General features: G+C 33.0%; 1 protein-coding gene across 1 annotated transcript; it reads right to left on the reverse strand.

Moving 5' to 3' along the window:
• Positions 1 to 552: 552 nt before the first annotated feature.
• LOC128183069 (uncharacterized) lies at positions 553 to 11,213 on the reverse strand. The gene is made up of 4 exons (XM_052851921.1): positions 11,052 to 11,213; positions 6,649 to 8,342; positions 4,106 to 5,002; positions 553 to 2,437 (listed from the first exon to the last, which is right to left on the reverse strand). Exons 2-4 carry the CDS (start codon positions 8,306 to 8,308, stop codon positions 2,379 to 2,381), a joined length of 2,616 nt encoding a protein of 871 aa, XP_052707881.1. The 5' UTR covers positions 8,309 to 8,342; positions 11,052 to 11,213; the 3' UTR covers positions 553 to 2,378.
• Positions 11,214 to 11,901: the final 688 nt, after the last annotated feature.

An 11,901-nucleotide genomic window follows, 5' to 3' on the forward strand; every position in this document is an offset into this window, starting at 1 on the left:
TTATTTGGTCTCATTTGTACCGGACCGTAACGGAAATGCTAAAGCAGGGTAATAGACACCTAAAACGTTTAGTTATACATTGTGATGGCAATGATATTGGTATTCCTCTTAATACACTGAATGGCTAACAAAAGTACATGAAGTTGACTGTGTCTAAATTAAGAAAGCTATTGCCAAAGATAATTAATGTGTGGTCACATATCTTGCCGCGTAGAAATTTGTCATTATGTCTTTCGAACAAAAATGGAGAAAATTTGAGAACTAGAAATAAATTTAGCTCTCGCTACATTTGTTGTTAAGAATGCATGTTGGGCCTTTATAAAATATTCTGATATTTCAAGTACACATGGTACCCTTTTCCGATCGAAAAGATGGCATACATTTGTCTGACTTGGGAATGAATTATTTGTAACTTCATTCAAGAATGTATTATTGCAATTAATGTCATCCAGTGACAGATTCTATCAAATTATTAAACAATAAGCTTTATATTCTCCATTTATCTTATTTTTTACTCCTTAAAAACACTACAAGTCATGATTTGATGAATTTTGTCATTTTATTAATGACGAAGATAAACAACTAACTACGAATAAACTACCTTAACTACTAGGGAGATCCCAGATAAACATGGAAAGACTTATTAAGCACCTAATTTCAGACAAGCAGCGGGATCTCGCTAAAGAATAAGTAAGACATAATCATCATTGATGAATACACATTTAGAAGATGGGAAGATCGCAAGGTAACATATATACAAACTATACAAAATGGCAGGGGGATCTCCCTGTCATATGAAAAACCAAAACAACGTAAAAATTAAGGTGACATATACAATACATTTTGAAAACCAAACCTATGTAAAATTTAAGGTGGCAAATATAAATCATTTAGATGTAATGGAGATGGTGTAGTATAAATTTACACACAAATAATCTCTCTGTTTACATAAAAACGTCCTTCACAAACCAGGGTTATAACAAAAGTGACTTTCACGTAATTACAGTGCTGCAAAGTTCATTGGTTGTTGACAAGATACAAGCAAAATATTCTAAAAATAGATAATTGATAGATATAGATAAAATAGATTTTGTGTAAACTATTAGAAATGCATTACTGAAGTATTATAAACATATAAACGAAAATTTTTTTTTTGGACCAAAATCATGATAATGCACCTTTAAAGTCAAATTACGCGAACGATGAATGATGAATGAAATGCTCTTTAACCATTACTAGAACTGTAGTATATCACGTGTCAAATATATAACACTGTAAACATTCATTTATGTTTCTGTGTCGTCGAACACTTCTATAATTTATGAAGTACAACAAATAATAATGCTTTAATCAACTTATCAATAAACACTTTTCAAAATAGAATTGAAAAGCAATGTAACGGAAACAAACATGCTGCTAAATTACAGCGTAGCAACGGTAAAATTTAGAATTAATTTTCAAGTACAATTTTCAAAACTAAAATATCGTTTAATTTTACTAGGTAAACACAAAATACTAGGGGTAAGATAGCACAATATCATTGCAAGAAATGAGAGAAAGGGACGGAGAGAAAAACAGGTGAAAGAAAGAAAATCAAAATCAATGTACTAAAAGTACTTTACCATGCCAAGTTGATGGTACAAGCATTTAAATGTGGCAATATAGATAATCCTATACCTCAAAAGAAATCTTGTAGAATATCTAGACATATACATATTTTAAACACGTAACCTTTTCTTATAAGCAAGTACTCTAAATTACATAGGTATTACACTACCGACCAGATACTACTGTTCCAAACCTATAAATGTGTATGTTTAGAACTTAATAAGATAGTGTGTGATGAAAAATTGAATGGTTAAAAAACTGAGACCTTAATCTTCCAGCAGTCAACCTTATATATGTAGAAGTCTTCCTTTTATCTATAAAATAGATTTGTTCAAGATGTAAACGTTCTAAGGTATAGATACGCAAAAAGTCGTGTAAAAAACTTTTAAAGGAAATGATTGAAGAAATTATCATTAATTGACTGGACAACAATTGACCTCAAATTCTAAAGATATTTCAAGTCTTTAGCAATAATACTCAATAAAATTATCAAGCTTAAAACAATAAAATGCAAACGACCTCAAAATATATGCACCTTCCTCCATCCATGTGATACCAATATTTGAATTTTGAAAACTGGATGTTAAAAACTACTTAAGATATCGCATCACAATTTACACTTGAGAACAGACAGACAGACAGACGAACGAACACACAGTCAGACAGACAGACATCATTTGATTCTTCAGATTGGGTTGGCTTAGAAAAAATCTATTACGACGGCGGACTAGAATTGTACGGAAACATTTACGTCTGGTCCATCTTCATTCTCAGGCTGGTGTTGAACTGGACAAACCATCATCATCAGGACGGGGTGCTGGTTCTTCTACTACAATGGAATGTTAATCGATTTTATTACACATCTTGACACATTCACTCTTTAAATTGACCATCAGAACAGCATCAAGTTCATCTATTGTTTGATTAATTCCAAAACGTATAAACACCATAGGAAAGGTCAACCAACTGATTGATATTATTTAACTACATCTGTAAATGTGACTACTTGATTATATAATATTAATAATCAATTTTATTAAGTAACTTCCAAAAGCATATCTGATATTTTGATAATGATCACGCTTATATTAAAACATTGTTGATATTTCAGTTTGTTACCATTTTTTCCTGATTTTTTAAAAAAAATTTTCTTGTTATGTACAATTTAAGAACAAGGGACGTTATTGGTCGAAATCGGCCGACACATTTTACGAATTTTCAACTTTGGTATTTTATCAAAGTATTCAAGCACTTAATCTGGATTGTAAGACATGATCGGATATATATATATATATATATATATATATATATATATATATATATATATATATATATATATATATATATATATATATATGTTATGTATCACCAGAAAGATAAAATTCTCATCAACAATTCTATACAATGTATAAACCTCATTGTGTTTTAAGATTCGGCTAAATTAACTCAATAACGTCCCTTGTTCTTTGAATGCCTGTAATCGACGAAATATAACAATGGTCGTTTCATTAAAATACATATGTTTTACAAAATATAATTTGACTCATGTTAACGTTTCGTCATTTTACACTGATTAAAAAATAATAGCTTCTATCATATCAGGTATCCGGAATCCCACATCATACATTCATTGTTCTATTCATTCTATTCTATCCATACCATCCTATCAGATTAAATTTTAGGAATAAAATTGTAAAATAAAAATAAAACTAAAAAAAAGTGTTGAAAAATCTATTAAACTTCCTTATGCGGCAGTTTTAATCAGCATTCAGTTTTGTTTTAAAACATGAGTTTACCAGAGTTGTAATATGATTTTGATGAAGTTTTAAACACGATTAACATCAAGATGTCAATTTGTGAAGAAAAAACAGCTCTAGAATATGATTGAAATCAATTTATATTTGGATTCGTTGATAGATGCAGAATATGATTTAGAGGGTAGAACGATTAAAATCTTCCTTTTATTTGATTCGTTTACCATGCATCCTGTATTCAGCATAAAATCAACTGTAAACTTAAACGATTATAAAACTTCATCTGTACAAGAAGTACAATGAATCGATGGAAGAAAATAAATTTAATACCTTTTTAATAATCTTCTACAGATTATATTTTTTCACTCAGACAAATTGACAGAACGAAAACAGATTTATAATGCTGATGTTACCATTTTTTCTCCATTCAGAAGTCCCTCGTTACGATTTGAATAATTTAATACCCGTGCATTGCAAAATCCCTGTAGACTTTTTAGCGGTGTATTAAAAGCTAAAGGGACGTTTCAATGACTAATCTTGGGATTTTTACATACTTGTCTACTAAATGAACATCGTTTAAACCCCGATAAACAATGTTTAACAATTGACTTTTGTCTGCATATTTATTTGAACGAACCGTGTGTAACATCACAAGGATTCCTAAATGTAATTTCGTATCCATACTCTAGCAGTAGCATGAACAGCAAAACATATATTTATCTAAACTGGGATATTGCACCTACCTGTCAGAGAGTAATTTCCGGAGATATATCTGTAGACGCACAATTTGATGTTATGTGATCCGACCAAAAGACGGTGAGTGTTGATATCATAGCTCAGGCTAATTGGTTCACCCATCTCAAGTGATTTTGAAAGTAAATGTAACAGGAATTCACCATCTCTGTCTAACATATGTACTGATTTGGTTCTAATATCACACACCAAGATGTGTGACAGCGCGTCAGTACAGATTCCACGTGGCCGTAGTACTGATCCTGCTGGATGTCCTGTGTAGGAGAAACGATGTCTTCCTTCACGCTCAGTCACCACTACAGCATCATAATCGGACACAGCGATGTCCCCATTATTGTTCTCTGTTATATAGTTAGGTTCCATATACAGTTCAACTCCTGTGCTGTCATTTTGTATGATTTGTTTTAGTTCTCCAGTTTGGTTGTATCGGTTTACTGTGCTTGTTCCAGTGTGTATGTAATACCTGACAACCAGAAGATCACCGGTGGACAGAGAACAATATACACACCGGGGTCTCCATGTAGAGGTAGAGTTATCTGTTCTCTCTATAAATGTGATGGTCGTTTTGTTGTCGTTTGACAGCTTTTTAATGTTATAATTTCTATTTATATAAATTAATTCACTATCACTGTTCACTGTGTGTAATCCTGTGGCATATCCATCTCTACACGAATCTGTTAGATGATGTAGTATCTGGCCAGTTATTTTTGTCAAAATGATATTAGTTCTATCACTGACCCAGATCTGGTCAACTGCCAAGCAAGATATGTGAAAACAACTATCAACACCTGCCAGTTCGAGAAAATGATCTAACATCAGGTTCAGAGGATCTTTTGTTTCACGATCTCTTTGGATTTCACTCAATGACTTCATTTCCTCATATTGCTCTACAAAAATTAGCATATACCGTATTGGTATCATTTCAAGGTTTTCTGGGATATTGATTTTACTATTTAATATATTTTATTAACTAGTTTAAACGGGTTGCGTATATAATATACCATGATACAGATTATGATAATGTTCACACCTTACATACCTCGCCTTAAATACGCAGCTATGTTAAGGCTGCCCGAAGCTAAACTTATATCGTAAAACGATACTATTTTAATTAACGGAAAACTACTTGGCAAATTACTTTAATTTTTATAACATAAATTAAGAGCGATATCTAACACTTTTATGAAATATCCTTCGATAAAGTCATGTATTTTGCAGTTCTTGCTAGGGGTTTATATAGATATTTCGTTTATTTGAAATATTGTCCAAACATTTCGCACCATCATTGAAATTATGCACATTTTTACCTCTTAAGCTCAGTTTACACAAAATCAGGTCAATTGATATGTTTCCCTTAGCACGATTCATGGTGGACTCATTGTCTCACCCAATTTCACGTAAAATATACTAAAATTTTATTGATCTTTCACTTGCTCCAAGCGGTTTATACATATATATTTACATCTACCAAGAATTATTCCCTCTATTTCTTAAGGAAACTTATAGTTAATTCATAGCTCTATAGAAACAGCCAGAATGAAATCTACACGCCCCGTTAATTGATTGGTCGAAATCTACAGCGGCTGAAACTGACAAGAAAGTGACAGGACCAAACTTGACACGCCCAGTTTATCGATTGGTCGAGACCTACAACTACCTAGGAAAAATCACGGTCTGCAAGAAATAATCATGACGACGCCAGACTCAAAGTCTCACAGGAGACGATTTGGCTCTTTCTTTTAGTTAACGTACTTACGTACATTAACAGTAATTTAGTGAATTTTACTTACTTTTTATTATCAATTTATCAATTGGCTAAAAGAAAGTATTAATATAAACAATAAAATGCTTTCTTTGATGATTTATTCGGGAAATGAAAGTAGCGATCATTGCAGAAAAAATTTACATAACCCGCTAACGCGGGTTATGTATTGTTTCTGAAATGTCGATACCTTCATATCCCGAATGAATCACCAAAGAAAGCATTTTATTGTTTAAATCAAAATTTCTCCATTCACTAGTTCACACGGAGCAGGGAAAGTCGCCAAACCATTTCAGTGGGATAATTCGAATTCGTTGGTATTCGTGGGTATAGCTTTCTTCCATAAATTTACAGCCTCGACGAAAACAAATTAAGAAAACCGGAACATTCCCACGAATAAGCAAAAATCCCAAAATCTACGAAAATTGGCCCGCGCGAATTTAAGCGATTCAACAATAGTTTATGAATAGTTATTTACCTAATATGAAGATTTATAACTGCTGATGTTTTGGTATCACATATTGATAAAATTTAATTAAGTATCACTATTGTTTTCGATAGCGCATATGTAAAGGCATCATGCGCTTTTCACTTATTACCTTACGATATTGCATACATTTATTAAGAACGATCGAAAGTAATGCAGATCGTGGCGTCAAAGTTAATCATGACGTCATATCTTATGAAGTGCAGAACAGTGACTGTCTATACGCATCGCTGTGAAATAAATCGGCAGTTTTAACATACCATAAGTAGTAATATTATCCTGACCTGTTAGAGCGTCCTGTCTGGTGATATACCTGTAGACACATAGTCTGTTTTTGCATAGTCCGACCAAGAGACGGTGAGTGTTGACATCATAACATAAGCTGCGTGCTGATGTTTTCCCGAATGGTCTAATCAATAGATATGATAAAAACCGGCCCTCTTTATTTATCATCTGCACTGTATCGGTCATATCATCGCACACAATGATATGTGACAGTGCGTCAGTACATATTCCTCTTGGAAGAAACCCCGAGTTAGTTTGAAGACCTGTGTAGGAGAAACGATGTCTTCCCCCACGCTCTGTCACCACTACAGCACCGCACTTATAATCAGACATCAATATATCTCTATTGTTGTTTTCGGTTATATAGATAGATCCAATTTTGAGTTCCCTTCCTGTGTTTTCGTGTTGTATTGTTTTGGTTAGTTGTCCAGTCTTGTTGTATCGGGCTATCTTTCGTGCATAATTATCATAGTTATACAACCCAACAAGTAGATCTTCATTGTATGGGGACCAGTAAACACATTGTGGTTCCCATGTTGTGTCTGTTGTCTCTATAAATGTAATGAACTTTGTTTTGTCCTTTGAAAGTTTGTTAATGTTATAGTATATGTCAATAAAGATAAGTTCACTTTCATTGTTTACTGTGTGTATTCCTCCAAGTAAACCTCGACAAAAATTACTGAGGTGATAAAGTTTTTCACCATTTGAATTGATCAAAATAAGACTTTTTATATCATTGACCCAAAAACGGTCTGACGTTACACAGGAAATGTGGAAACAACGATGGACATCTGTTGTTGTAAAAGATTGATGGAACTGAGGACCTGGCATCAATTTCAACAGATAATCATTTCCTACGCGTCGGTTTCCTTTCTCTGTGATTTGAATTCCACTCAAGGACTCTACCACACTTACTTTATTGAGTGACTCAGTCATAGACAGATGGCTGGCGTGAAGAGTAAGATGTATAAAAGAAAGGCTGGCTGTCTTTATGAATGATAGAAACTGTAGCGGATTAACTGCTGACTGTTCATACCTACGTAAAAATTTCTGTAGGTTGCCAATATGTCTGATCATTTCTAGTTTCTGTTTTAAACATCTGTGTTTGAAATCAAAGTCACAAAACACATTGTACATGGAATCGTTTTGCACATAGTCAATAAGATCCTTCATTGTCTGGGCTTTTGTTGCCATCAGAGATTGATAGAGAGAGAATACTGTTCGACAGGTTTTGAAATCGGCTTTGATTCCTGACAGGAGATAGGGTCTGTGAAAGAGGGTCTCACTTCTGATGGTGTGAATTGTTCCTCTGTGTAGTTGTTGCTTTGATTTAAATGATGTTATAAACTCAACAATTTTGTGTTTTTTACGTATTGTACAAAAATAACAAACGGGGAGGTTACAAGGTTCACAGTACTTTATATAAACATTGCTGGGATGTCTCACACAGATCTCTTCGTTTGAGATGTAGTTGAATTTATCCCTATATGCCATAATTTGATGGTCTACTGTTTTAAGATCTTTTACGTGGTTTTCTTTACACTGTATACACAAATCACATGGGCATGATTCACAATAATATTCTGTGTGCTCCGGACACTTAGAGCACACATTAACTCTGTACATGATGCTTGCTGGATGCCCAGTATTGGCGGACATGATGTGGATCGTCAATGTATACCATTCACAATCTCTTGAGAGAAAATTAAGATGAAAAAGAAAAAAGATATACACATTTTTTTTTACGGTTAACAAAGTTCAACACATGCCAAAATATGTGTAAAATAAAATCAATTATTATATGGTTGATATAAAACCATTTTTAAAATGCTCAGATATCTATTTAAAAATGAATGTAGAAGTTTGTTAAGTTGATATCAAAAAGAGAAAGACAAATATAAACCAAACGAGTGACTAGTCATAATATGTTTCATAAAAAAACAAAATCAAGGAACAGAGAGCTACAGAAACAGGTGCAGAGAGGAAATAATAGAGAGAAAATGAGCACTGAAGAGATCAATAGAGACGGATATTAAACAAGGATAAACCATAAAATATAGTCATATCTGTAGAGTGATCGACAGAGAGAGAGAGAGAGAGGGGAGAGAGAGAGAGAGAGAGAGAGAGAGAGAGAGAGAGAGAGAGAGAGAGAACACATGTCTTAAATAGAATTAGCGAGATAGCAACATTCAACAGCTCTGCCATTCAGTCAACTGAAACCTAAAGTTGACTGGATGGCATAGTTGTGTCATTCAGTCACCGTTACAGACCTATCAGTTAACATTCAGATGACGATGGCAGATTGCCAACAATATTAATTGGTGTGAAGTTGAAGAAAACGAATGAGTCGTTAGAGTTGTTTTTTTTGTAAAAACACAAGTCTTTAAAACCAACGTCCTGTTTAGAGGACAAGTTGAATAAACCCATAAAAACACACGCTATTTATATAATTTGTAAATTAAATCAATTTATTTTTGTGACTGTTCCTGGCACACACAGAACAGCAGGATTTGATAAATGTTTATGACGCACGTAGAGAAATAAAAAAAAGCAGGAAAGATAAATATTAAAGAAAAACATACTCCATTTCATTGTTTATGAAATGTGGGCATTCTAATGTCTAAAACTATTGAATTATTGCTGTCTGGGGATAAGGAGACTTCTTATGTTGAAAACATTTTTTTTCTAAAATATATTCGCATTCTGGCCAATCTTATCGCGGTTGAAGTTGAATATGTCTAAGATCAGACACATTTGTAAAGTTAGATATTTGTGTAAAATAAATACCAATCGTAAAGTTGATTATGTGTCTAATATCATACGAAATTGCAAAGTAAGATATTTGTCTGAGATCATACATAATTGTGAAGTTGTGAGATCAAACACAATAAATTATTATAAAGTTTGATATTTGTCTAAGATTAAACACAAACGTTTCAAATTTAAAAAAATACCCAATTATATCAAGTTAATTATGACGTCATAATGGTTCTAGCACCAAAAAGACTGGAATCATTAACTAGATCTTTACCTTAAGGTGGCAGGGGACAGTTTTATTGATACAATTCATTGTAGCCAAGGGATGCATGTCTTCGGAACTCTGTATCTAGAATTTCCTCAGGTCCCATTCAGCACAAATACCTTTAATTCACCCTTTATAAGGCCAATCACCAATTCTGAAGAAAATTACTTGTCAAAACGTGTAAAATTCTCTCCATACTGGTTTTGATGAGATTTTGGTCTTTTCATATTTTGCTAATTTTTCATGATTTTTCAGCTTTTTAGACCTCCCCCAGCTAATTCCCTGCAGAGGGTTGACCTTCCGCACTGCGTGCATGTTGCACTATCACATGTCAGAAACTTACCGGTGTATAGTTTACAATGTCCCATCCATCTACTTTTCGTGTTATTTTACTTCCCGTTTGTAACTTGCAATTTCACTGTGTAAAGTCAACACAACAGTCATAGCCGCAGGTTTCGCATTTTACTTCTGATTCTCATGTACCTAATATATGGGGCCTACATATTGCATATCAATTTCAACAAGAGACACCCCTCTAACTAATGATGATCATTAAAAATCATTTCATGAATTTTAGCAACACTCATAAGCCTTCAAGTAGAGCAACTCTCAATTTTACTAAAATATTGACAGGTACTTTATCCGAAATTGTCCTTTGCTACCTTTAAGGTCAAGATCTACATGTATTGAATGATTCAAGACTGTCTTTTTGGTGCTAGAACCATTATGACGTCATAATTTCCCGTATTTTACGGCTTTAAAGAAATTATGTAGAAAATATAAAAAGAATATTTTGATATTCTATATTTAATCACGGGAAAAGTAATCCCGGTACCTATATTTGACATCATTTTAAAAAGCAGGTAAAGAGCTTGTTTAATGCCGTTTTTGGAGAGATTGTAAGCATTCTAGATATATTTTATCAGTCAAAAATAGACAGAACTCCGAGATTTGTTACTTTTATCCTTCATATTTCATAGAAAATGGTTGTTTAAAACATGAATTTTCACTGGTTTGACAAAAATTTAAGCCCCGGTACACCCTGTGAAACAAAGATATTATGATGAAGCATCATAAAAAGAATTTATATCTTGAATTTCATAAACCTGTAGGCTTCTTTCATTTACTAGATCTTGACCTTAACTTTTGCAATCTATAAATAGGCAATTCAAAAGACTGCACATTCTTTTACATAGATTTAATAATAATTTGGCAAGGTTTAACAATATCGAGGGAGACAAGAGAAATGTTTATTTAACATGTTTTTTTTCTGAAAAAAATTACACTCTTCAAACGTGTAAAGACTAGAAACCTTTTAAATAGAGATGTCTTTCAAATCAATGTCGATAAACTATTTGACGTAAGGAGAAATTTTCTTACCGTTCTATATGTTCTCGTCTTATTGAATGTTGTCCATTTTATTAATCTAATAATTTTCTTTGGCAAACCATGTTGTCAACTATCTTGATATGAACATTGTCCATAACAGGTCTTTGCATTTGCAGTTTTAAACGCCTTAAACCGGGAATTTGTTTCCAACGTCGGAACGAACTAATCAGTCATACCAGACAGTTGCTAAACTAAATAGGTTTAAACTGAATTTATATTCATGCTGTAGACAATAAACATTTTTTCTTAAATGATCACGTACTTTAAACAAGACTGGCTGAATGACAACAAAATGAAGAAAGAAGACACTAGCGCTCTGTTATATAACAAAGAACTAAAATAAAGACATATTAGGACTATTCTTTATTGTCTGTTTGTATGATGCGTGGTCAACCGTATACAGAATATTTTAAATATCTATGCAGGATATTGATGTAACACATTAATTTTATCAGATCAATTCGGTCATAAATGTAATGTTTGCGTTGGTTAAATGATTTAAATTTAAGTTTTGTTTAAAATAGATTGTTTCAATACACTTTTTGACACGATTGACATGATTTGGCGCAATATCATACAGGTCAAAATCAATATTACATAATGGTGTTTTAAAGTAAACATGCAAGTTCTGGGACAGAGTACACATTGATAGACTTCAATGGAAGGATCGTAATCCTAAAATTAAAAGCCTTCAAACACTTCAATCACAAAAGGAATCTGCTCTTTGTCGAAAGACTTTGTACAGTGGTGACAACGTTATTGTTGACAAGCCAATCGTGTTAAATAGTTCGTGTAACGTGGGTGATCGTTCGTGTAACGTGCGGGATCGTGCGTGTATAAG

The sequence above is a fragment of the Crassostrea angulata genome, chromosome 5 (assembly GCF_025612915.1).
Source record: "Crassostrea angulata isolate pt1a10 chromosome 5, ASM2561291v2, whole genome shotgun sequence".
Taxonomy (NCBI): domain Eukaryota; kingdom Metazoa; phylum Mollusca; class Bivalvia; order Ostreida; family Ostreidae; genus Magallana; species Magallana angulata.

What these genes read in the sequence shown, in the direction of transcription:
- LOC128183069 (XM_052851921.1), bottom strand. Translation starts at nt 8,308, where the DNA reads ATGTCCGCCAATACTGGGCATCCAGCAAGCATCATGTACAGAGTTAAT. An exon ending in CAGACAGGACGCTCTAACAG is followed by an intron (nt 5,003 to 6,648) that starts GTCAGGATAATA and finishes TAATTTTTGTAG; the next exon opens with AGCAATATGAGGAAATGAAG. An exon ending in CGGAAATTACTCTCTGACAG is followed by an intron (nt 2,438 to 4,105) that starts GTAGGTGCAATA and finishes ATTCCATTGTAG; the next exon opens with TAGAAGAACCAGCACCCCGT.